This window comes from Vanellus vanellus, assembly GCF_965231255.1.
Source record: "Vanellus vanellus genome assembly, chromosome: 3".
Taxonomy (NCBI): Eukaryota; Metazoa; Chordata; class Aves; order Charadriiformes; family Charadriidae; genus Vanellus; species Vanellus vanellus.
The window spans coordinates 35,172,925-35,200,833 of NC_138907.1; the positions used below are offsets into that span (position 1 = coordinate 35,172,925).

At 37.2% G+C, this 27,909-nt stretch overlaps 1 protein-coding gene across 1 annotated transcript in view; it reads left to right on the forward strand.

Annotated features, from left to right (window-relative positions):
- Positions 1-27,909, forward strand: part of BTBD9 (BTB domain containing 9) — a gene marked incomplete at its 5' end in the record, with an annotated part of 125,113 nt that overhangs the window by 67,619 nt on the left and 29,585 nt on the right. Inside the window, 2 exons of the mRNA XM_082480878.1 lie at positions 14,187-14,296; positions 23,472-23,661. Of these exons, the coding sequence (XP_082337004.1) occupies positions 14,187-14,296; positions 23,472-23,661 (300 nt within the window). The remainder of the gene's footprint in view (positions 1-14,186; positions 14,297-23,471; positions 23,662-27,909) is intronic.

Below are 27,909 nucleotides of genomic sequence, written 5' to 3' on the forward strand. Positions count from 1 at the left end.
CAGAACTTAATTGTGATCCTATGGCACTAAGAATCGTATGTGTATATAGAAGAAAATTGTTAACAGAACGTTTCAAGTAATCTTTCTGTTTTAAGAGAAACGTTAGCCATGTGTGAACTCACTCTCAAAAGTGATTAGTTTAAACTATGTTTCTGGCAGAAGCATGGCTGCTTTTTCAAGGCCAAAGGGTTCAGGAGGTTCTCATTCTCAGCCTTTTATTTGACTAAAGTCAAATAGTAGTACTCCAAACCTTTTATTGAAGTGCAGGTCTGGAACGTCTCTTTCTGGAAAGGCACATCACAGTATAAAATGTATATAATACCGCTAAAAATGTATTTTTGATGATGATGGTTTAATATTTCAAAAGTCATGAAGATTTAACTTTGAGTTCTAATTTCAATGTCTCTCGAGCCTTTAGCATTAGTATTTATGAGAATGTGAGTCATTTCGAGGTTGAATTTTTTGGTGTAGAATAGGCATGTTCATAGACTTCACTAATGCAAAACAGTCATGGCTAGAGTCATAGTACGGGAGCAGCTACAGTGCTTTCCATTTGCAGTGTACTAAAACATACTTTTGTTATTTATTTATTTCTGTTTATGTACGTGCAACATTATTGCTTTGAAACAGAGGTGGAAAAATGAAGCTGTAGGTGTGGAGCTAAAAGCATATGCGCAGGGCTTACCTTTTAAAATACTGACATTCTACAATAGTGTGTTATTTATAATAAAAATAATTTTTGAATACTTACAGATTAACGTTGGCAATGCACACCTGCCGAGATATTTTCACAATTATACTGCACTTGTGCAGCACAACAAAGTTTTGTATCGTGAGAAACAAAAGAAGCGTAGTAAAGCTCCTTTATGCATTCCGTAATGGCCTGATGGGGCACAGATGGGTTCTAACCAGGTAAACTCAAAGAGGAGGTCCTTGTGCTAAGGGGGATAATCAATTCTGCTGAAAGAGCTTTTTTTTTTTTTTTTTTTTTTCCTTCACAAAGCATGGTGAATATATTAAAGTCTGAAGACAAATATGTTAAGAGATGTCACAATAAAATCAGATCTCATTTGTATGGAGAAAGAATAATTTTTTTTGTTACTTTTTGCTTTGAGCTTAAATATTACTTTAAAAGAAAGTTCCTTTAAAAAGATGGGTTGGAATGAGATAAGTACAGAATAGTGTGGAACTGCCTGTTTATTAATTTTCACTGCCTTTTCTCTTTTTTTCTTGCTCTTCCTATTCTTTCTGGTCTTTCCTTAGTTATAGTCATTCTTTGGGATTGTTTGGGGGGTTTTTGTTGTTGTTTTGTTTTTTCTTTTTGTCTTAAATACCTGTCACAAAACAGAAGTAAATGTCAAGTCTCTTATGCTAGTTGATCTCTTAGTATTATGCATTTTATTATCTGTGGATTGCCCAAATTGCTTGTCATGTACAGACATGCATCTTTAAATAGTATCTAATTGTACTGTTTTCACACAGTGCTTAATATATGGACTTAATCATCACATATAGAAAATGGAATCAGACAAATGATTTTTAGTATTCCAGCTATATAAAAATTATTAGAGCCGAAAGCTGTCTATGTCCAACCACTGTATTTTTGGTTTACTTATTTATTTGTGGAAAATCAGCAAGTATGGTAGAATCCCTGAGTATAAGAGATTATTTTAAATGCGGTTTGATTCACATAGAAATCCTATTTTTATGATATGTGTGTATAACAAAAAGAAAATGCGATACTAACATGGGTTAGGCACGCACATTTTAACTTTAATCTGGCTACTGTTGATAATAACAGCAGGTGAGTTGTAGGGATGCAGGTTTCAGCTACTGAGATTCTGAGGGTTCTTTGTAAGACTTGTATGTGCTTTTATCCACAATGTAGTGTGTAAAACCAATAGTACTGTGGCATTAAAATCACCACGACTTTTTTTCTCTATGCTTCAGTCACTTTTGCGAAGTACGCATGCTCCTGGACTCTTTTCCCTGAAACCAGTGAAAAAGATTTCTATAAACCAATGTTTCAGTAACATTTTGGCACTACTGAATTCTTTTGGCTTACCCATCCCTTTCCTGAGTTGACGTTAAGAATCTGAAAGTGAGATATTGAGAGTCATATGCGTGTGTTTAGGTAGAAACACTGACCAGCCTTCACTGGAGTAATATATAAAAAAAGGCAATACAAAATAACATTAAAAAAAAGATCAGGAAGTTTGAGTTTGGGGTTGATTTAGTTGATACTTTGGGAGTTGTAGGAAGTGAAGAAAGCTCTATGGTCAGATATGAACTAGATGGATAGGGTATATATAGAAGGACATATATTACATTAATCAATACCACGATTACCTGCTAGTGGAGGCAGTAGGGTTCTTAAACATTTTATGGTCAAAAGGACACAGGTTAGTTATTGACTTCAACTAAAATTTGAAGGCTATATTCAAAGTAAATAAAAATTCATTCTGAATATGTTACATCATCTATTTCAGGATACTTGGCCTAATAGGGAAATGGGAAACACTAATGCTTAGTGAGCTTCCAAGGGGAAGGAAAGAGGGCCTGAGCTGAGAGGAGGAGGTATAGTAAGAGGTCTGAAAATGAAGTGTGAAAATTTGACTTCGGGCATAGGTAAGGAAGGCCACAAGGGCTTGTGATGGGGGAACAGTTCTGAAGTTCAAAGGTTCTTCGCGGTGAAGGACGTAAATAAGTCACAGTCCTGTATTCCCTGTAAATTTCTAGTTAATGAAAACACAGCAATAAATAATATTGATTGTTTCTATTGCCAAACTGAGATTTATGTCATTATACTGAGAATAATAATATCATGGAGGAAAAGATATTAGCCTGATAATAGCCTCCTAGCCATAACTGACATCAAGCACAGCTAGGAATAAAGCATTGAAGTATAATGAAGAGCTGCCTCCTCAAGCATGTTTTCACTACGTTAATATATAAGAATAAAATACATAACTTCTCTTTTAGCTGCATATCAAAATAATGCAGTACTGAGTTCAAATTATCAGCTTAATAAAGTGAAGTAGATGGTTTAAAAGGTAATACAGTACATTCAGGTAAATTGAATTGATATGCTAATGGAAGTTATGTCTACAGAATTGAAACTCACGTAACTGCATGGTAAGATTCCTTTAAAAGATACTCTTTACCACAGAGCACTGCTGTCACTTCTGAGGCAAGTATCGTGTTATTTAAAGGTGTCCTGGTTTGAGGTAAAACATAACCAATTTTCTTTTGAAGAACTTTATTTTCTGTTACACTCAAAATAAAAGAAATAAGGTTTAAAAGAAAAGTCTTACTTTATTTTCCTGGTAACCATTTATTCTGTTCTTCTTCCATTGCCTCCAAATTGATTTTAGGATTTATGACACTAGATTTAAAACAGTTTATTATTTTTATATGTTTTACCATATGAAGGGAACTGTATGACTGGTTATTAATTCAAATCGTTCTTTGATAAAGGAACCAGTTGAAGAGACCTGAATTCAGTAGCTCAGTACATATATTTCTGTCTTCTGCAGGTCTGCTTACCTGCTCACAAGTTTAGTGGTATAGTTCACAGACATGTCAAACATAAATTATTTTTATATCGTAGGAGATGAAAACCTACATTTTAACAAAATGATAATTTTTTCTTGGGGCTACAGCACCCAATGTACCACTCTAGCCTGATGGTAGTGTTTCAGAGAGCTAATATCCATTGTAATTAGTTGAATTGGTGTGATGTTGCGAAGTACTGCTTTGAATTAATCAAACATTTCTCCTGATTGCTTATTAAATCAGCAAGAGAGACATGGCAAATTGTATACGATAAATGTGGTTCTACCCTACAGCTAAAAGAAATCAGAAAAAAAAAAAAGTGGAAAAAGAGAGAAGCAGCAAGAACAAGTAATACTTTGGTTAAAGTAGTTGTCTATCTTAAATGCTCTGTCTTTAAAATAACCGTAATTTAACTCTCCTCACAGGAACTTGAGTTTCTGGAGATTTTATTCTCCATATACAGATATTGGAAGTCACTGCCCTTCTCTTCCACCATCTCACTGCTGCTGAGCTGTGTAGGAGTGTTTGTGCAGGTTAATGTAGACCTACTTGTAATCCAAATTTATGATCTTCTTTCACCTTGTTATCTATTATTTCCAGTAATATACAATTTGATTTTAAAATAACTAGACCTATGAAGCTTACGAGATTGAATCTGCTGCACTGTTCGTGTCTGATGAACAGTCCCGTAAATAGTATTTCTTCTGTCCTTTATTTCATAGCTAAGTTCAGGCCTGCAGTAGTCAGCAGTTAGGTCTTGAATATGCTGGAAAGTGTAAGCAATGCAGATTAGAGACACTGATTAACTGAGTTAGCAACTGTATATATGTGTAGCAGGTGATACTGCTAATTGACACCATATCAGATTCTAAAACTCGGTGAATTTAGAAATAATTGGTTGTTACTTTCACTGATCTATCTCATATCAGACATTTGTTTCCTCAATACAAAAAACATGTCTTTTAGTTTCCGATGAGGTGGCTTTTCCATTCCATGCTGTCTGATAGATATTTCCATGTGAATTTCAGTCTTCACTAAGTAATTTCTAAAATGCATCTGAAGAATGATCATAGTTAAGAGTTTGGTTAAGCTGTGTGTTGTCAGGAGCAGAACAGGTGTTGCACACTTTAATTATCTTAAAAAGGAACACCAAAGCAATCAGAACTGGCATTCAGCTAGTTTAAGTAGGCATTACTTGTGATTATCTTCTTTTATAGGTGTTCTACTCCTACAAACATTGCTCCTACTGTTGAAGAATTTAAGTTAATGTTTCTTGTAAGTGACATAGTTGCTGTTGGCGTGGCATCTGTAAATCGCTAGATAGTACGAGGGTTTTAATAACTGTATGATCATATCTTTAGTTAAGGAACCAATTAACAAAGATATCCTTGCCTCAGATCTAAACCATTTGAATATTAACACTAAATGCTTTATCATAAATGTTTTAAATATTTAAGGCAAACTCGGCTTAATGAATTACCCCCACATTTCAGCATTCCAAAATTGTTTGTGCAGCAAACTGCAAATTGAGCCAGCAATACTTTGCATCAATTTTCTAACCACCTCCAACTACAGGGAGTTGTATCCATAGGTAAAATTTTCAAATCATAAAAATATTGATGAAAAAGATGTATCCAGTCATTTTTATGTTACCAGTGCTTAGCCGATTCCACTGAAGTATTGTTTAGCACTTTTCCAGTATGGTTTTAACATAACACATGGTAGTGTTCCTTGCATGTATCCTTGGATATATTTCTCAGTAGGTAAAACATTATACTGGGGCAGGGGGAGGGCGGCGCATTTCAAGAAAGACAGGGAAGTGCTGGAGAGGGTCCAGCAAAGGGCTACAAAGATGATTAGGGGATTAGAATATCTCTCTTATGAGGAAAGGCTGAGGCACTTGGGTCTTTTTAGTCTAGAGAAAAAACGACTGAGGGGGGATCTTATTAATGCTTATAAGTACTTAAAGGGAGGGTGCCGGGGGATGGGAACAGGCTTTTTTCAGTGGTGCCCAGTGATAGAACAAGAGGTGATGGGCACAAACTTGAACATAGGAAGTTCCATCTAAACATGAGGAGGAACTTCTTTCCTTTGAGGGTGGCAGAGCCCTGGCACAGGCTGCCCAGAGAGGTGGTGGAGTCTCCCACTCTGGAGACGTTCAAAACTCGCTTGGATGCCAACCTGTGCAACCTGCTGTAGGTGACCCTGCTCTGGCGGAGGGGTTGGACTAGATGATCTCCAGAGGTCCCTTCCAACCCTGACTATTCTGTGATTTTGTGATTTATGACCCCCTTTTGAGAGTCCTGGAGGTCTCTTATTCTCTTCTGCTTATGTGCTTACATGCCTAGAGTTGCTGAACAGATTCCTGCCAATATCTGGACAGATTCTGGGAAATAGAACTGGTTTGGATTGAGATCTGACCTGAAACAAAACCTACGGAGCCAAATTCAGAGAAGTTGAATGGAACTGTAGATGTGCACAATGTGAAGATTCATATTCAAGCAAGCTTACCTCAAATTTGAGGTTTTCTGTTTTTAAAAAAATAAAATAAAAATTGGAAACGAGTAAAGAAAAAAGCTTATTATTCTATGATATGGAATACAAAACGTACTGTCACGTCATGCAAATGTTACTTATGTTCCCATGCACATCAGTGTTAATTTGGTTAAATATGTTCAGAAACATTGGTTGGTTGGTTGATATGTCGCTTCTATATAGTACACAAACAATTGCATATCCTGTGTAATTATTGTATATCAATATTTTTAGCCACTTGAATGCCACAGCATAAAATATTTGGATACAATTTTAGCAAATTACAGAGAGAAATCTGTTGTGTTTTCAGACTGCTACACTGTTTCTTGTGTTTGCATCAATTGGGAAGGTAGAAATGTTTGTTATTGTACAGGCTTTGCAAGTGTTATATATGCTTTTCCTACTAGAGTTCAATCATTTTGTCTTGTGTAAGACACGAGACACTTGTTTTCTATATTTGCAACAGGGATTTCCTTTGGTATGAAATAGACTGTATTAGATTTTCTCATCTAAGTGCAGGAAAACTTGTCTCCTGTCAAAAAGACAGAAATGCTTTCCGCGTTTGTTCTGGCTTAATTCTTCTCTTATATATTTGTTTATGTCCACTGTTTTGGCACGTGATTTAATTCTGGCAATAGATTTTTCCTTCTTGCCTTTTTTCTTGCTGTCATGAGTCTGTTGATTCAGCTGTGTGAGTGTGAAGGATTATATGTTTTACGGAATTGTCAATAAATGGGGTTTATATGGCAGCGAATAGCACTGTTTCCTTTTCCACTAGAAGATAAACAGAATGTCTTCTAATGCCCTTGTGTGCTGGGCTGTATCTCATGCATCTCTCTGGCAGTGATCAGAATGTGAATGTTAGCGGTTTCGAAGCAGTTAGAGGAGATACGAAGTATGTAGGACTAGCACTGGTGTCTCATACCAAATGCTCCATGAAGGAAAATGAAATGCCAAATTTTTACGAGCTCGTTTGGTACATATTGGATTTAGTTCTTTATTTTAGTTTGCTGTTGCTGTTCTGGGTTGCTTTGATAGTAACTTAGAGTGGATATCAGTGCAAAATGCCAGCTAATTTCCTTTACCTACCTTTACTGAGTCTTCTGTCTCAATATTCTCAAGAGATTAGAATCTATGCATAATATATTCCGGAGTTTGTCTGTATCTTGCTGGTGTTATTATAATGAAGGATTAAAACAGATGCTAGACTATGCATATTTTTACGCTTTGACACATATGTCCTAAGTACTGTTCTGATGCAGGCAGCTGAGCTTTGGTATTAGTAGTCCTCCAGGGTATCCACAGCTGAATCAGTGGTATGCTCAGGAGCAGCTGTTATCCGAATTAAATGTGTCAGCTGTACAAATGTAAAGAGCAGAAGTAAAACATGATGTAGTTGTTTGGAAATGTGAGTATTTGTAGTCACAACAGAGTGCCCAGGTCATAGTTTCGTGTCAAGGTGAAGAATTGCTCTGGGAAAAATAGGGGATGGATGAGGGCATTGCCATGTGGGTGCCTAATTAATCAACCCGGGTATTTCATTCAAATTATAGTAGTTTAAGATTTTCCAAGATCCAGTAGAACATACCGTTTCCCTTTAGTTAAAATACTTTCCTTGTTAGCGGGGGAAAAAAAAAAGAAAAGAAGAATACAGATTTTTCTGGTATTTCTGCTGTGGGAATCTCAGGATGAAGTGTAGCATGACTAACTGTGACTACAGAAGTCTGTGACATGTGGATGAAGCTCTTAAACCACTTAAATACTATCAATATCCATTATTCTCAAACAGGGCCAGAAACCAAAAAAAAAAAAAGTCTTCTAAAGGGGCAAAATTCTCATGCTGCAGTCCTGTTCACCTGCCAGGGAAGTACTTTTAAACCCCCCAAAGTGATCAAGGTTTGGTTTTTTTTAAAGAGTGATTCAGGGTTCTTTTTGTCTTCCCCCCAGTCTGTCAGTTGGGTCTAAAGTCCATTGATAGAGGAGCTAGTCTAGCCCTTGAATTGTGATTCTTTTACTCTTCTGTCACACAAAGATTTATAGATAACTTTGTGTTGTATAAAGCAGCTTTGTTCCTGACAGGAAAGTGAACAAATTCTAATTTCACTGGAAAAACTACCTGTGGTGTTTTTAATGTCTGTCCTCCTTGGTTTTTTGTCTGCCATGTGTCTTCCTCAGTGAGCAATTTAATTAAAATTCATAGTTTGGCACCAGGATTTTGATTATGCAGTTAATTCTTCATCATTCCTATGTCTCAGCTTAATCAGGTTTGCCTAAGCTTGTGTCACCCACTAACAAAGTACTCTAAAACTTTTTTTCTTCATTTAGGGTTTGGGCTTTCTGCTGTTCCCCCCCACCCCCCCTTCATCTTGTGGTAATCAAAGCTTTTAAACTGTTTTGTAATTCGTCATACACAAGTAAGTCTGGTCAGTGGTCCTTCTTAATTAATGACATGCTTGCCAAGCACTTGTGGAAAAATGACTGGCTATCAAAAATGATTAGTATATGCATTTATGTTGATTTAATCAGCATAAAAGATACCTGTGTTGTATTTCAGGAAGTGTCATCTGTTAAAAATATGATCTTTAGCTTGTTTCCTCTGTTTTTTTCTAATTCAGAGGACTACAATAATTGCAAGCGTGTGGTGTTGGAGGTGGGAGAATACCACGTTGTTCTCACCACTTGAACGATGAAAAGTAATGGCAAAACTATGGAGTTTGACCTTTAAGTATCTTAAAGAATCAAGATCAAATAAAATGTTTTATTATGCAGTTGAAGGTTTTAATTTATTTCCATACGGGTTGATTTGTTGTTCGTAGAATATAGAGGGTACAGAGAGTGAAGAAGTTACTTGCTCTGGGATCTCCAGTCCCGCAACTGCTTGTTTCTTATTCTTATTTCTTCAGAAAGCAAATGTTAAGGCAGTTAAACTTCCGAAGTTGGACTCTGAAAGATACAGGGTTACTGAAAGTGTTCACTCCTCAGTCTTAATTAAGTATCCTTTGATCTCGTGATGATGTCTTACAGTCATTTCATAACAAGAGCCTTTGGAGGGAGGGGGGTGTTCAACCTATCACTTTTTCAATGTATAGGACGTGAACTATGGTTTCTGAGCAATGAGCTCTTGGATGCTTTTCTCTGATTCACCGAGTGGCCTCACACCTTGTCTGCCATGTGTAGTACAGCAGCAGAGAACACCGTGTCACAGTCTCGCCTGGCTCCCTGTAGGTAGGGACCTCTCCATAGGTTTGAAGCCCTATTGAAAAAAAAAAAGAAGAGTTGAACTTCAATTTCTTTCTGAGGAAATGCCTTAAAGAACAGATCATTATGTAAAGAGGCATTATCAGCGCCAGTATGCATAGCAGTTCCTCAGAAAAGGGTCCCAGCTTTGGAGTCCCAAGTTCACAGAAGAGTCTTCCTATGCTTGGAGAGAAGGTCTGAGCACTTTCTTCCTGGCTTGCTGTAGACAGAGACAGTTGTACACAGAGCCTGCTCGCTGATCTCACATCTGGATATAATTAGGTAACATTGACGGAGACGATGCTCTTGCCACTCGATGCGGATTTGCTTGTGGGAGCCGGAAGGCTGTTAGATTTCATGGTGCTTAATTCCCATTTGCCTGTCCCTTAGGCCTGTGAGCAAAGCCGGAGAGCCGTACCTGTTGCTGCTCTGCCGGTCAAAGCCAAGAGCAGCATCACGATGTGGTGGGTTCACCCCAGCGGGCACCTCAGCCCCGCACAGCCGCTCGCTCGCTACCCCACAGCGGGATGGGAGGGAGAATCGGAAGGGTAAAAGTGCAAAAACTTGGGGGTTGAGATAGGGACAGTTTAATAGGTGAAGCAAAAGCTGTGTGCGCAGCAGAAGGAATTCATTCACGGTTTTCCATCGGCAGGCAGGTGTTCAGCCATCTCCAGAAAAGCAGGTCTCCGTCACACGTAACAGTTACTTGGGAAGGTAAATGCCATCACTCCAAAGGTCCTGCCTTCCTGGTGTGGAATATCCCTTTGGTCAGTTGGAGTCAGCTGTCCCGGCTGTGTCCCCTCCTGACTTCTTGTGCACCCCCAGCCTGCTGGCTGGCAGGGTGGTGTGAGGAGCAGAAAAGGCCTGAGCAACCACTGCTCGGCAGTAACTGAAACGTCCCAGTGTTGTCAACACTGTTTTCAGCATAAATACAAAACGGCACCATAAAAGCTACTGTGAAGAAATTTAACTCTCTCCCAGCCAAAACCCCTACAGTACGTTTTAAAAACTTAGTGAGTGATCACATAAAACATGTCCTGTGCATTTTAAGCATTTATCAGAGTTGCGTGTGCTGAAAAATTGTTCATATTAATTTTGTTACCTGTACTCTTGTATTCCAGCTAATAAATCGCTCCAGGAAAATGATAGATGGTACACATAGTCTGATTCCCTGAAGGATACTTTTGTTTTTAATCATGACTCAGTTGCATTTCCATCTGGCAGAAAACTGCTTAGGAAAATTTACAAATTTTCAAGCAAGTAATGAGCTATAATAGATATTTTAAATTTCTGAAATCTGTGCGCTTTGAATAAGACTGTTGCTCATCTTGAAGTTGTCCACATTGGCAGTTTTTTCTCACTGTCGTATTTCTGAGCAAACTTTTTGTTTTCAGCCCATTGTTCAGTGTTCTCATTACGATGTACTACTTCAGTATTTACAATGTCTTCATCTGATACTTCTGAAACTGGTTATGTACCTTCAGTATCACTCTTCGTCGGTGATATTTGAAATTCAGATACAGCTTGTTTACCTAGCAGTACTGGGCATTTCTGTCTTATTTGAAGGAAGATTGCTTTTGCAGTCTCAGGCTACGGTAGCTTTAGTATCTCGCATCAAGTGGAATAATAAGCTACAATTTTTATGCAAAATCTGAGAATTTGATTTTAGAAGTTAGGGTGTTTAAAGTAATTTTGAATATCGCATTATTTTAATTTCCACCACGTAGAAGAATGCAAGATTCAGGCAGGAAATCATGCTGATCATTCACCTTGAGAGAGAGAACAAAAGAATAAAATATATTTATTGTACTGGGGACAAAGGAAGGGGTTTATCATGTCATTACTTTCTACCTTACAATAATATTGCAACATCAAAATAATATGCTTTAAAAGACTAATGTATACATGATTATTCTAATGGCTTAGATTTTGTTTTACATTACCACAACATTTCAGCTTTCCAGCAATGAGAAACATTGTCATCTCTTGTTCAAAATAACTGATAGGCTATTTAGCATACAAGAATAAGCTTTGTTCCTTTCTACCTGTTGGCGGCAGAGAACTTTGCAAACAAGGGGGTGATACGTTATTTTACCTAAGTTTTCAGTATGGTAAAAATGCTTTTCCCATGGCAAGCTATTCAAGTCTTATGTATCTTTCACCTTCTTTATATATTTAAAAAACCCACAAATGAATGACCAGAGAAAACCTGAAGTAAAAAGCAAAAAACCAAAAAAGCCAAAGCCAATCCAGAAATTTGCTGGAGCGTTAAAATTTCATAACACAAAAAAAATCCAAATAAACTAGCTTTTAAAGCTAATTATGAAGCTGTTTCCTGTGTTACTATTAATATTGTTACTTTGTTTGTTCTCTAAACTCTTTAAAGCAAAGAAGCCTAACTGAAGTATGTCAAAGTATCTCCATTAGTAATGCTCTGTTGGTTAGCCTAGAGCGTGTTTCGTCCGAGCAACAACTCAATATTTTTCTTGCCCGAGAGAGTCTCTCTGGCAGAGCCAGTCTCTGCGTGCGCTTATAAATGTTCCAAGATTGTTCCCGTGTTTAGTCGAATTCTGCCCTTCTGATGCTGGATAGAACAAGAACATTTACTGTTGTCGGATCCTGGTCGTTGCGTGTGTGTTTAGGGTTCATACCGTGCTTGTGAATTCACAAAAAGAAAATAATCTGACAAGACTGGACCAAATACATCTGTGCCTGTAGCTTCAAGGAGGAGGCATGCCCTTAGCTGAAGATGTCTACCAGAGCTCCTGAAACTGAAAGATTCTTTCAAATTTCAGGTTACCTTTCTCTGAACAGCAAACTGTTATTCCCCTTAATAATTTGATTATAATCTATTCTGTGGATCTTCAGTGTCAGTTTTGCAGAAAGTCAGTTTTGTGAGTAGAAACCTTGGGGTCTTGCTCCTCTGTGTCCACCGAGCTTTTGCCATAGACTGTACCTGCCTGCGCACCACTTGCAAAAATACTGCAGATTATCTCCAGTGTGTTAAGAAAAACTGAGGCTGATACAGTTTTGCCTTCATAATATGAGTCCCAAAATATGGCATTTCATGGATCACCTTGCAGCAACTGACTGGTTCACGTGGGCAGGTCCGGGGCAAGAACCGCTGTTTCCCTGACTGTCGGCCAAGATTCCTGTGATGCTCTTCGCAGGCGCTTGTCACAGCTACATAGTGAGGGCTAAGTTCTGCTTTACTCTTAAAATGTAGGTTTACCTTCTTTATGAAAAATAAATATTTTCTCTAGTTTTGCAACATTTACTTTTTCTACACAGAATAACTTGCAAGAAATTTGTTACTGTGATAATTAATTGATCTATGAGTTAGTATTAATTAGGGAATAGCATATAATTCTTTTTGTTTCAAGTCATGATAATTAAAATATTTTTTAAAGTTGAATTTTGAGCATATTGTATATCACTTGTAATTTTAATCAATATTTAATAGTTTGGTTTTTTAATGAAACTATTACATAAGCTAAAAGGAGCAGATGTCAAAACCTGAGAATTTTAGCGATGTCATGATACTGAGGTAACTTAGTGTCTCTTGCAGCCATTTGCATGTAATAGGTGGGCTTTTTAAAATTATTTTCAGGAGACTTTTCTCTGTGTATGGTAAAGACAAACAAATATGAGTAATAACAGTCATTGAGGCTTGCTTATAAGAGCTCTTTCATAAGGCACTCAAGTCTTGAAGTGTAGGAGGAAGTTGAACATTAGTACGGTAAATAGCTATGAGGTTTTTTATTGTTAAAAAAAAAAAATCTCAGTACTGAAAAGCTGTGTATTTTTTCAACTTGGTATGATGAAGAACACAAGCCAAAATGATGCTGTTGGTGAGTGGCCAATATGTTGGAACTATAATTATAATACATAAATGAAAAGTTGTTTTATACCTCAGACCGAGGCCATTGCTTAAGATTCTTACATTCTGATACTTCTTAATTGAAATTAGTTCATTTAATACAAAGCTTTCTGCAATGTGGGTAACCCATTTTGTGGGGTAATGGTATTTGTTCTAGGTAGTTTTCTGCGTTGCTTTTTCAGCATTTATTGAGATGATGTACCATATTGCATTTAAGATTTTTCAAAATTTTTAGTAAGAACTGTTGGATCTTTTCAGAAAATGCAGGAACCAGACTGAATCAAGGTTAATGGCCATTTATAGAAGGTGAAGCCTCCAGGGTAATACAGAAGGTGACTAGGTCACGGTGTTCAAGAGCAGCTCCATTTAATTTTCAATTAAAGTCTAGAAGTGTAAGTTATACAACCCGGAATGAAACCCAGAGCTAGCTTTGTTTCATAACATTTGACTGTTCAGTTGTTTGATGTTGTTTTTTTTTTGTTATTAATAAAATATACACTGACAAAGATGTTGATATCCTGTACATCCAGTACTAGAATTAGAGACAGTCATATTAAAATGGAATTAATTTTTGGCTTCTGCAGAGAAGCCTCACTGCTGTTTTGGATTTATCCTGGCTGTATGAAATCTTTCATTTTGGTAAAAAGTATAGTTGGTAAAGGGATTATTATTATTATTACCCTGCATGAGCACACATTTGCATTAACAGACCATTTCTGAACCAGAAGCTCCCTCATTTTAAGTTTCTTGGCAAATTAGTCCAGAAAGTTTTTTGATAGATCCTGAGTAGATGCAAGTTTGCTGTGAAATTTATACTCTTTTTACTCATTTTCTTATTTTAATCTTTTTTTTTAGGAGTTACTCATTTCTTACAGATCTGCACGATATAGTCCAACTGAATAATTTATACTTTAGTGCATAGAGGTTTGTCATGCTTAACTTGTGCTACTTACCTTTTTTTTTGTTTTGCTCCTTATAGGTATATTCGAATTGTTGGGACCCACAACACAGTGAACAAAGTTTTCCATATTGTGGCGTTTGAATGCATGTTCACGAACAAAACCTTTACTCTTGAGAAAGGTCTGATAGGTAAGAGTTAAAACTGGTTACATGAACTGTTGCGAACGCTTGCCTTTCGAGACTGGCCATCACTGCACTCTTACTCTACTTCTGTTTCCACACAGAAATCTCTAACTGGAGTTAAATGATGCTGTAAGCCTGGAATTGGTTGGCTAGTCCTTGCGCCTTCTTTGAAATTCCAGTTCTGTGGGTTGACTAGTGATGCTGCAGGAATGCTAAAGTTCAAATTAAATCAGCTGCTGCTGGCAAAGCCACTGGCAATTGAGTCACTCTGTGCTGCTTATCCATTTTTTCTTTGCATGTCACAGTATGGTTGCTCTTGTACCCCAGCTAGGTTAGCCTGAATTCTGTAACGAGGATGGAGTTACCAGAGCTATTTATTGCAGTGAAAGATGGATTTAGGCATTTAGGGCCTCTTACACAGCCTAGTTTCAACCGCTGGAAGTAAACTCTCGTGTTGATTTTCCCCCAAAGAGTCATAGACACACTTAGCCATGGCAGAACGTTATATTGGCTACCCTTATTCTCTGAAGGCCACATTGATGGACCTCTGTTACCTCTGAAGCTCTGGACAGCTTATGTAATACTGATTTAAGTACCTCTACATAGTACTGCATTACTTCATGTGGAAGTCCCCAACAGACTAACAATACTGAATGACAGACTATGTCAAAGTAAGATTTTATATCAATATTTTTAGTAGTCCAAACAGGGTGATTTCTGTGCTTTATTCCATATAAACTCATGCGAGTGAGATCCTGAAATTCACTGGGAAGAATTTTATGCACCTTTTAGTAGTTGTCTAGGTAGGATTTCCCACAGTTTGTTACTTCTGGAATGAAATTGAGAATTTCAGCAAAATTCTCAGAGTTCATGCTGGTTTTAAAAGTATATTTAAATTTTAAGTATGCACCTACAATGGAAGGGAAAAAAGTTTTTAAAATAGAATGAGAGGGAAGATTTCAGTAAGACATACTTCTTTTAATTTTTTTTTCTGAGAAAATGATAGTATTTAGCTTTGAAAAACTGGGACCCAACTCCTTCAGTCTATTGCACATGCTTTATACAAAGGCATTGCATGGTTACACTCAATCTCACGAGGTTTGCTCTGTAATTTCATGATGTCTTTTTAGAAGCATAGAAAAAGTAATCTGACAAGTCACACTTTACTAATTTTTATGTTATATAGCCCCAAAGTGTACAAGCTGTCCCACAATGTAAATAGAAACTTTTCCCTTTTGTTTTAGGGGGTTTGCAAGTAGTATTGCAATTGCTATTGACAAGAAAATAGAATAAGCAGTAAGGAGGAACTGTGTTTAAAGAAAACATGTACCTTCAGTAAGCCAGCTTAGGGAGAACCAAAATATTTCAAGTTTCATAAAACCTTTCAGCTACATTTCATATTTAGCACTGCCAGCTGTGAACTTTTTAATAACTTTATACAAAATCGGAGTTGCTGTGTGCAAAAAAAAATCTGATGCATATATCTATATATATTTGATTTAAGGTTACCAGTCTTATTCAGCAAATACTTAATTTAGGGTAGTGAATCCATGTGTGTTTGTGGAAGTGTACTTGTACCATAATTAGCTTGTCTTTCACATACTTTCTGGTATTTTTTGGTTTATTGAGCATTTCAGTGATACAAACTATTTGATCTGTTTCAGCATTTCATGAGTTTCAAATATAATCTAAGGGGTGGAGACTTCACATGGCTATATTAAAATTTATCTGTTTATGAAGATTATTTTTTTTTGTAGTTACAGAATCTTCCAGGTTAATAGGGTTTGCACTATATAATAGTAAGTATCCTTTGTTGTTCGTGGTGATCAGTGCTGTCATTCAGTGTGGGTAAATGAAGGTTTTGTACGTGTAAGTCATTTGAAGTGACCTACGATAAGCGAAGAGAGGTCTGCAGAGCTTTTTGTATTGAAGGGATGATAGTCAACACACTTACTGAATTCTTACTTTCTAAATTTTCGATGGAGTAGTTAATTGAAAGAGAGATGTGGACCAAGTTCCGATTGTAAATGGGGCAGAAACAGTTGGATACATGACCTTGCAGAATTTATGGTGAGAAAAGGACAAATGGAAAGATTTTGGGACCAACTGAGGGCAGTCCCGTTGTGAAATGGTGCAGGGGCACAAAGGCTGTTCCACCAGAATTTATGGACATCAATGTTACCTATTCAAAAATACTCTCAACAGCCTTGATCTGGCAAAGTGAGCATATATCCATTTAGTACTTTATTTTACATACCTGTGACAGTTACTGTAAGGTAGAATGTTATCTGGCTCCCTTGATCAAGCAGACTGTCCCAGTTCTACTTCTGTAAAAAAAATCTGTGTGACTACCAACGGGGTAGTTGGCACAGATTTATTTTATTGCTCTAATGAGGATTTGTAATGTTTGTTTCTATTTCTGCAGTGACTGGATAGGGTAAAGTGAACTGGAAGCAGTTAGAAAAGCTCCAGAAATTATACGAAGGGGCAGTAATCGGAGTGGGTCGCTTTTAAGCGTGACTGAGTATGGAAGCTTTCATCCTCAACCCTTGAAAAGCAGTATTAGGTAATACCATCGGGTTAATTGGTTATGCAGTATGGTATTAAATACGGTATTAAATTAGGTTGGAAAAAACACAGCTGCTGTTTCTATAACTTGTTTTATTAAGAATATCAAATGCTGGTCAGCCCTCGAAGGCCGTATGGTCCTTCCTTCGTGACCCTTACTTCTACCAAAACAAGACTGAAGATAATATGCAAAGAGTTTGTCATTTGAAGCCTCATTCCAAAGAAATAAGGCCGCTGAGGTATTTGTTTAGAGATCTTACGTGGAGATTTCAGAGTAATTATTTATTTAATTTTCATGATAACTATTCAACTTGATCAGAAGGCTGTATATGCAAAGAGGGTAATTTATCAGATACATTACAATTGATACCTAGTATCTATGTAATGGCTGTCACTGTAGAGTGAAGATTAGAAGGCTGGTAAACAAATAATAAAAATGAAGCAGTGTTTCATGATAACAGCAATTTTATGTTGCTGAGGTTCGGCATACGAGGTTTTCATGACAAATTATTAACTTGACATATTACTTTTAAAAGTTAATATGGAAGATGATTTACACAGTTGCTTTATACAATACTGGATGCAGTAATGACATGACCCATTGGTAGTTGAGTGGCAGTTGTGCAGTAAAAGTAGCAGGAAATGCTCTTTCTAGCACTGTCTGGTGTTTAGTGTTGGTTTACAGTTTGTTGTCTTGTGAAAGGAGAAGTGACAGAAATTAATTCAATCATATGAAATTATTCCCTAACGCAGATGTTAGGGTTGAGATGTAATTTTTCTTTTGGCATAGTATTATCTCTAAATGTGTAAGTAAGTTAACAGTTCTGCTTATTAGACTCACTACGTTGACATAACTGTTTCATTTAACAGAAATGTAAATATTTTTGAAATCTCAAAAGCATAGTATTTGCTTTGAATGAACTTCCGCTTCTGAAACTTTGAATGGTCTTTAGTCATTAACATTTAATGTAGAATCCAAAGGAAATGAAAATTCTCGCAAGCAAGAGATGACATAGTGCTTTGGAGACAGAAGTGTTACCCGGTGTGATGTGTTGTTTTGTAAAAGCTTCTAATCTGCCCGGTGGCAAAAAGCTGCAACAGTAGGCATAGGGCTGCTTCTGTGCGATGCCTTTTTTTGGTTTGGTGTCGTCCCCCTCCTCCCCCCTAAATATAGGAACCAATTCCTCTCTTCTGCCTCAAAGGGAAAAAAATGTTAACCTTGCTTCGTGCTTTTACTGAGTCCAGTACTGAGTGCTGAGGGGCAGTCAAGGACTATGCAGCCATGTGGGTTTGAGCAGCCTACCGTCCTGTTTTGAGCCTGCTTAAGGTCATAGAGAGTGCAATGTGGAAGGCTTTTATATGAAGTTGTGTTTATCTGTGCTCTGTCTCAGTCCATCAGACTGTCTTGTAACTTGTACGTTACATACGAAAGGGAGAACAGTGAATAATGACTGAAGAGCAGGAGATGGATATAAAATACCGGAATGTCCTTGGTCACCCTCTGGGGAATGCTGTTCAGTACTTATGAATCATTGTGAACCTTCATTTGTGTGCTGTTCAATGCCTTAGGAGAACTTGTTTTAAAAGGGAAAAAATGAAGTGAATAAATAATCATTCACTTGTCTTTTACTCACTGGCAGTTATTGGAAAAAAACAGTATTACATGTGTAACAGAGAGAAACCAGTCATATCAGTTTCCTAGTGTGTGGTTCAGCTTTGTAAAAGATTGCTCTATCTCTCCCCAAGGAAGCAGTGAGAGATGCTATTTTTGTGTCTAGCTTAATGTTGCCTCCGCGCAAGGCTATCATATTTTGTTTCTTCTCTTTTTTAAAGGTTAGCCTTCTTTCAAAACCGTGCAGGTTTACCCAGCCATGTAAGACAGCTCTGCTGCAAGCATAGCCTTAGGAAACTATGAAAATTGGAAGGTGATCTAAATAATGCAGGGATTTTTATTTTTTTTCTCATTCTACAGGAAAGGACAGCCACATGGTCAGTTTAGTTACTGCTAACCATTCTTCCACAGAGATCTGTTCATATGGTTCCGGTTACTTTTTTTTTCGTTTTCTTTTTCTTTGCTTCCCTATTTCCAGTGCTGCAACGAAGGATGCATACTTCCTAGGGCCCTTCTGAAACAACTGCTATTTCTGAAAGCCGCCTTCGGGCAGAATGTTTGATGGAAGAGCCCTGTAGCCAGCCAACTGGTTGGCAATTAAAAGTGTGGCCAGTTCTAATGACTTGAATGCTTTTGTTCTAATTTAGTGGGTCGGAAATCACAAGCTCTAGCAGATACGAACTGAAAAAATCACCCTTCTCTGAAGTTGTTTTAATCCAAACTGACAACTGACAAATATTAGTGGGGTTTTCTTCTCCAGCTAAACATGGCTTGTGGAAAGCTTTTCACTGAAACAGATGAAAATGCTGTTGATATTCGTTTGACTTTGATATTTCTTGAGTTCTTGGTTGATTTCTTGACTGAAGATTCAAATGAAACGTAGCAATGTAATCAACAAGTTTCAGCTCAAGAAAATAAGAAAAATAAGAAAGAATATCTGAAAGGGGAGGCAGGACTTTGTGACTGTACTTTTAATTAATTCAGAAGTCTGTAGACTTAATATTTTCTACCATGTAAAAATAAACAAGTGCTAATTTCTATACTGAATAAAGATTAGACTTAAATCTTTTGGCGTGTGGAAAATAATGAAAGCAAAATGCCCAATGTCCTTTTAATTATTTAATACAGTAAAATCAAACCCTGGAATAATAGTGGTGACGTCCCTAATTTTTTTTTTTTTTTTTTTTTTTTTTTGCCTTTGCACTCAGCTTTTTTTTTCTAACCATCACTTTCTAGTGAGGAAACTCTTGTCAGCTCAGTAGATATTGAGGTAGAGAAGGAATGCAATTTTACTGTTAAAAATGGAGTGATTGAAAGCTGAGCATTTAACAAATGTTAATGAGCATGAGAGAAAAATCACTTCTTTGAATTAAGTAAAAGAAAAATTTATTCCTTCTAGTATAATTTCTTGTTTATAATTTCTTCACAAATTGGTGGTTTTCATGGTGTCTTAAGAGAATTCAGTAAAATGAACAGCTGTGTTGCAGTGATGACAATTTAGCTGAGAACCTTTGACTGACTGTTGCCTAGAGTGCAGTATAAATATATTCAACAGTCCATAATGCTTTAAATTACTGCTTTCCTATAAAATAAGGCCACTTAGTAGATCTGCTGTCTCTCTGTATGTTTATTTTAGTAATTGAATTAAGGTTCATTAATGTCTGGTTTTGTGAGCTGGTGCAAGACCCCACTCTGTTCTGTTCCTTCCTGGGTTGCAAAGAGTTGTTTGAGGATTTTCTGTCATTTTTCCCCCCATGTTAGCCAATTCCTTGCAGTGAAGTTACAGTGGATGGGCAAAAAGCAAAATTTGGCCTGTCCAGACTGGGAGATGAAAGGAAGTACTTTACACTCAGATATGGAAACCAGTTAACAACTGCTGTGTTGATTATTTTAACTGTTTTTCTGAGTACTTCAGGGGAAAAAAAAAATCCTATGGACAATCAAGTATGCTAAAAATTAAGAAAAGAAAAAAAAAAAGAAAAAAAAACTTAAGGAGTGATAAGTAAATATGACTGAGGCTACCACACACTCTTGGTACGTTTTTCTGCTGGAGGATCTCTAAGGACAGTTGAATAACATATCTGTCTTATCTTTAAATATAGCCAGTATAGATGGCCCTTAGGCCATGCCTTGAAAATGACAATCCTTTATAAAAATACTATTGCTAGAAGTAAATATACTGCCAAGCTGTTCATCGCTCCATACTGCAGCATAAGACCAGGAGACAAGAAAGTAAGTTTTAATAAATGTTTTGATGCTGCTGTCCTGTAACCTCAATCATCATCTCCTTTTGTTTGCTTACAGAATGTTTATGATTTGTTAAGGGACATCTTTTCTGTTCCCTAAAAGCAAATCAGATTTGTCAGAGCAACACTGCTGTATGAGCAGTGGAAAAAAACAATTTCCATATTTGTAATCCCCTCTTTTGTTTTCTCTTACAACATTCGTTACTGTAAAAGCTGGATAGGTGGTGGATTAAAAAAAAAAAAGAAAAATAGAAACAAGACTGTTGGTTTTGGCAGTATGTTTCTGTAAACAAGTGACCTAAATTGAAGCAGAAATTCTAATGGGACAAAGGAAGATAACCAGAAGACTTGAAAATACAGCACAGAGTAGAGTCCCCACCAGATGGTATTTTTAATAAATTTATCAAGCGGATATAAAAGATGATAATGAACATTCAAAATAGGGAGTGGCAGACCCCCCTAGAGAGAAGGAACAGTATGGCACCTTCTGCACACTGCAATTAGTTAGAATCAATTTCTAATTAACCATTGTAGGGAGGACCACAGAATTATATTAAAAACACACTAAGGCAGTTTCTGTGTGGTTGTTAAGGAGTTTGACTAATCAGGGTAACATCTTCTTAGGAGGTCACGAATTAGTGCAGAAGTGTAAATGTGAGAAGGAGCAGGATGATGCTCGGGGGGCATGCAGGTAAAATATTGGATGAACTGAGCTGTACTGTTTCCAATTAATGCCCAGCGTAGCTCAGAGGGTGTCCAGAATATGCCGTAGAGCTTCAAAGTGAGCATTGATTTTAACACTTCATGGTTTACTTGTTTGTTTGGGTTTTTAACCCAAGATTTCAGTTGCTTCCTGTTCTCACAAAAAGCAGCAATATATAGAAGATGCTTCAATGCTTATATAAAATGGATACTCAAAGAAGTTCCCTTACTGCCAGGGAAGAGGGGAAGAAAAGGAAGCCAAGGCAAAGTTTTTTCAATGCCGGTACTCTTAGTTTGCATTGTTAGTCTTTGCTTTATTCAGATTGTTCCCAGTGAAATACTTCTAATGTCTACCACCTGCTCCCCCATAAGAATCTGGGGAAGTTCTGAGTGTCTCCTTTCAGTAATAGGGAGTCAAGAGGTTTCTAGAATAATAATATGGTGGGTTAGTAATTTTTTATGAGCAAACAGAGATGATAGTACATTTGATAGAGCAGTAAATTTTTCAGAAGCTGTTGCTTTTCCACTGCCTTGGATTATTACTTGGCAACAAGCTTGCACTTTTTTCCCCTGTGTGTTTTATAGTGTTTTGGTTGGTTGGTGATTTTCTTAAGATAATGCTCCTGACACCACTAGCACACTTAAAACACAGAATCCTAGCTCTTCCTGGAAAAGTATCTCTTTTTTGGGTGCTGGAGACTCTTGCAATTACCTCTGAAATTTCACATAGCTATATTTCAGCCATTTTCAGATGCTGTAGTATTTTAAATACATATTTTATGAACAACTATTAAAAGTATGCAATTAAGTTATCAGCATGCAGTGGGTTTAAAATGGTGCGTTTGCATCTGGACTATACATCATTGGTTTTCTCGTGAAAATTCAAATAGTGTTGGTATTATGTCTTCTGTGTTCCTAAATTTTTTGTGCCATCTTGTTTTGGCTTGTTTGTTGTTTGGTTTCTGATTTTTCAACAATGCTTAATATGAGATATTGTGAATTTGGAAATACTGTTGAATTGATCATTGTCATTCAGATAATTTTTGGTAACTTATTTCTTCCTCTCTCTTTCAAATTGCATTACGACACAGATTCGTTGTCCTTTATCAGAGGTTATCATAGGATAGGAAAAATAATTATCCAGCAAAGATCTTTGATGAAATTAACATGGGGGGGGGTGGGGGTGTAGTACTGTGTAATTCCATCACTATCTCCTGGAGGAAAATCATTATCCTGTGTTTTGGCCTTCCTTTTTTCAAGAGAATGGGTTCTGAGTAGTTTCTTTTCTTTTGCTATTGGGATATTGTAATTTCCTTTTTGTGGCATTCAGTCATACATTTTTTCCTGTCTCTTGACTGAATGAGAAATACTTCTGTGCCTGCTGTTCCATTTGTGTGACAAACCTATTGGTCTCTCCTTCCCTCTTATAGTCCAATACTTGTATTGAAGGATTTTGTAAGTATTGGAAAGCATTTTCATTTCCTAAATTCTGGGGTGCAATTTCTGATCACAGTCAGAAGTATCAACAGGTACATGTTGAGAATAGTCTCCTGAGCTGTGAGACTCCAAGCCCTGGTTTTGAAGACTTTGAGTCCTGAATTCCCACAGTCCAGATCAGTGCTTTAAACTAACTCCCACTTATTTCTCTATCTCTATCTCTCTTTTCTGTTTCTCTCTCTCTCTGTCTTTTTTTTTTTTTTGGGGGGGGGGAGGTTTCATCATGAAAACAGGAAGCAATTGTTTGAAAATTTCAAAAGTTTTGCCGGACAAGATTTTTTTTCCCCAATTATATTAGGAGTGCTTTCATATCACCAAGACAGAAATCCATCTGTTAATTTACCAAGCTATTCTGGGATCAGTGCTATAAAAATTATCTGTACCACTTGGTTCTGCTTCACATAGTTCATGTTAAATAAGAGTTAAATTTCCTTGTGTTGATTATACTTTCAGCATTTTTTTACTTTTTCCTAGTTCTTTGCCAGAAATAAAGACCATTGGTATCTGAACTGTTTTCTGACTATATGTCTGTTGTCTTTGTGTTTTTAATTCATAGTTCCCACTGAAAATGTTGCAACAATTGCAGATTGTGCCAGTGTGATTGAGGGTGTAAGTCGCAGTCGCAATGCCTTGTTGAATGGAGACACAAAAAACTATGACTGGGATTCTGGGTACACGTGCCATCAGCTTGGGAGCGGAGCTATTGTAGTACAGCTAGCACAGCCCTACATGATTGGATCAATACGGTAAGAGGGTTTATTTTTTTCTAAATTAAGAGCAACAGTGAAACTTTTGCTCAGCACAGTTATTTTCTTTAGGATATATGACATTCGAAAGCAGTGGTAATTAGGGGACTAGTTTAGTAGTTGTCATTTGGCTTCTTCAGTATAATGGGCACGTTAAAACTTAAATGCGGGAATTATATGTCGAGATACAGCAGTGCGATTCCAGAAAATATTACAGTTCAGAGGCATAATGATGGTAATAGTCAAATTGTAAGATTAAAGGTATATACTTATATTAAAATAGAAATTTAATTGCAGGCTCACTTGTGGTCAAAGTAGGTGCAGTCCCTCATATCCGCCTCATTGTGAAAACAGAAACATTTATTGAAGAAAGCCATCATCTTGAGTCAGCCAGGTTTCCTTTTCACTGTACAATTAGTACCAGTTCTTACTTGAACATGGAGTGTATAATAAGGGTACAGTAACCTGAGTATTGCTTTACAGTGTTGGATTAATGAATGTCTTTAGATCTGGATTGAAGTTCATCGGGCTATTTCTACAGTCAATGTCTGTATACATAAGGAAGAACAAACTTTTGGCTGATGTAGAAACTTTGGAAATAGACTAGAGCACGGGATTGTTCACAGGTGAAGGCAAACATATTCTCGTCAACTTCAGATTCTCTGACTGTAAATGTTTTTTTTGTTTTATAAGATCGTACATACAAAACCTTGTCTTGTTGGCTTCCCGTTCTTTGTAAATTTAGAATATGTTGTCAGGGTCTTAATTTGTATTCTCTGTGACAATGAGAAAAAAAAAAAAAAAAAAAAAAGAGAGAAAGGTTTCTGAAGTTAGAGTACCAGTGAACAAAGGTTGAAACCCGAGGTGAGGTACTGGCTCGCAACAGAGATTCTGCACGTAGGTACATATTGCCGGGAACTAGCTCAGTGCCATCCGCCTGTTAGAGGTGCCTCTTCAAACCGACTGATGAGCAAGTCAGACTTGAAAGCTCTTTTGTAACTGCCAATTTCTGGTTTGTGTGTTTTGGTTTTGGCTTGTGGCGTTGTTTACGATGGTTATAAAACTTTGAAGATAAAGTTTAAAATCAGACATTTTGGCGCGTCTCTAACCTAACAGTAGTACTGTTTTGTCTATATACTAGCCGTAGAACTTATGTATAATGCAAGTCCAGCATTGTTCTCACTGTGTGAAACAAGCTGAATGAGTATAGTTGGCAGCTTTCCACACTCAATTTTTATGCTTTTGAGTTTGGTGGGTTTAATGTTCAATTAAGTATTGCATCTCAAGTAGAAAACCAGGAAGACACAGTACTCAGATTTCTTAAAAGAGGTAATTGAAAACATAATTACATCATTTTCATGCCACTTTAAACTTAAATTTAAGTAACGGCAGAAGCTTTGGCCACATGAAGGAGTAAGAGAAGAATGTATTAACTAAATGCATAGTTCCTCATTTCATAGCTTCTGTCTTCCTATCTTACTGTTTTCTGCTACCTTTCAATTGGTGAATCATACCATCTTTTCAAGTCAGTGCAAAAAATTGACTTTCCTATATTAAATACTATGCTAGTGTTTATTCTTGAGCAGATGATTTTTATTAAGTCTTATTATCAAATAGTGTGCTAGATGAACTAGACTTTTGGTTGCCAAGAAATGGTAGGTTTAGAATTGGCAAGTGTGTAGAGCAAATTAAAAAACAAAACCCAAACATTACATAATTTAAAACTAATAGGCACTTAGTGGTTTATGTGTTATTGCATTGTACAGATATAGGGTCAGAATCTCAACTTTCTTTGTGTGGAAAGTACAAACAAGATGAACAGCTTGCCTTAAAAGAAAACAATAATAAACATCATCTTCTAGGGTATCTTCTGACAGAGGAGACTACCTGCATTGCCTAGAGACAGAAATGCTAGCACTATGTCGTCTTTTCCCTTTCGTGTTCTGCCTAGTAGAACAAGTGTTTTGAGTTTTAGCCCTGTCTGTTGCAGATAATAGCCAGCCAAGGGACAGATGCCCCTTTGAGTGGGGAAGTGAGGTTTCACTACGCGGCAGCTACAGCTTTGGCAAACAGTGGTCTAGAACATGTCCTGTACTGTGCAATGCTAAAGATGGTGACAATGGTCTCTTTTGGTACAGAAATCAAATTACATATAAACATAGATTAGAGCAGAAAGTCTTAATATTTCATCTGAATGAAAGTAAAAGATTTTTTTGAACAGAATGTCTTCCGCAAGTGATTGAACTGTATTCATCGCCTGTTTTCCTGCTGTTTGCTTGCTTGAAAACTCCCTTGATCTCCCCCTCCCACGTAATAGAAAAAAATTTCCAGGAGCATTTTCTTTAGTCTGGTTGTACACTGTGACTGCAGAATGACATGAATTACTCTGCCCCCAGAAACTGAGTCATTAGACCTGTGGGTTTGGTTTCTAAATGAATAATTAGGAATTAAAGTATCTGTCTTTTAAGTTCAGAGACGTGAATGTGCCATTGAATATATTTGTATCCGAGAGAGTAAATATAAGAGCCTTTGAAAAAAGGGTAGTAGCTGCTTTTAGTCTATACAAATAGGAATACCACTGGAGAGAGGCTCCAAGTCAGAATGTGTTACCATGGCAACTAAATTCTGAGTATGAAAAAAGCAGAACTCCTCTTGGTACTCAAATATGCATTAGAAATGCATAGAGAACTTAATGTTTCAGGAGTGTATCTTGCATGCATGCTTTCTGCAAAAGTCATGCCATTTTCTTAGAGTCGTAGAACCATTCAGGTTGGAAGGGACTTGAGGAAGCCATCTAGCCCAGCCTCTTCCTCAAAGGAGGGTCAGCTATGAAGAAAGACCATCCTACTCAAGGCTTTATGCTATCAGGTCTTGAAAACCTCCGAGGAAGGAAATTCCACAACTTCTCTGGGTAACCTGAGAAGTGTTTAATTATCTTCAGAGTGTACATTTTTTTTTCCTTTTTCACGCAGTTCCTGTTTTCCTATGCCTCCAGACCATCTGGAACATCCTGGTTCAATTTTTGACCATTGTCTTTTGTTTTTCGCATCGTGCACCTCAGTAAAGAGCCTGGCTCAGTCTTGTTGATAACCTCAGGTGTTGAAAAGTGCTGTTCGGTTCCTCCCTGAGCCCAAGCCTTCTTAGACTAAAGAAGACAACTTCCTCTGCCTCTTGCACAGTGCATGTGCTCCAACCTCCCGACCGTCTTGATGATCCTCTGCTGGACTCGCTCAGATCTGTCAGTGTTGTATTTGGGTCCAAAATGGGGTGCAGTATGCCAAGCGTGATCAAACCGGTATGAAGGAAAAGAGAATAATCTCTTTCCCTTGTTCTGCTGGCTCAGTTCCTGTTGCTACAGCTCCATATGCTGGTAGCCTTCGTTACTGAGAAGGCACACGGGTGACTAATGGCATCTTCTGTTCAATATGACTCCCGTGTCCTTTTTAGCACAGCCAGTCAGACTGTACCATTTACTACTGCAGTGGATTAGTCTGTATTAGGCACAGGATTTTGCTTTTGATCTTTGTGAATTTCATGAGATTCTTTTTTGCCTGTCTTTAGTCTTCCCAGAATTCTTCTGTACCCTAGTGAGTTTCACCTTAAAATAAATAGAAATATTTTGCATCGTTGTAAAAGTAGATTAAGCTTATCCCAGCTTAATCTATTTGAAGACTGTTTTGCTTTTCATATTCAGAGTAATTCTGAAATTAGCAAACAGTATCAATTAGCTTTAATGCATTTTCTGTTTGCTTGTACCACCATCATATACATCTCTTATGCTTTCTAATTTTCCATACCACTTCCGCTTATGAAGTTTTTCTTTCTTTGCTGCTCATTTTCTATGCTTGCCTGACTTGAGAATGAAATTCTAACTCAGAATAAATGATAAGCACATAGCAAATAGGCAGGAATTTTGTCTCCTTTTGGGGATCCTAAAGACAGATTGGTTTCCTGCAAGACAACTGCTGAAACATAAATATCTGTAGAAAATGACAGGGCATGTAGGCAACCAGAGACAAAAATGCAAAGGCAATTGTACAGAAATAGTCTTTCTATACAGTTTGGGGTTTTCTTTCTTTTTCCCCATCTGCCAACAAGTGTCACTACCTTTTGTTTTAATTTCTGTCTTTTGGGGTTCTGTAAGTATGCAAGTAGTTTAGAAACACAGTACTACCATTTATAATGTATGTGGCAACTACTGACTTTATAATACTCAGGAAGAGGGTATCATCCTGTCAGGTGCATGAC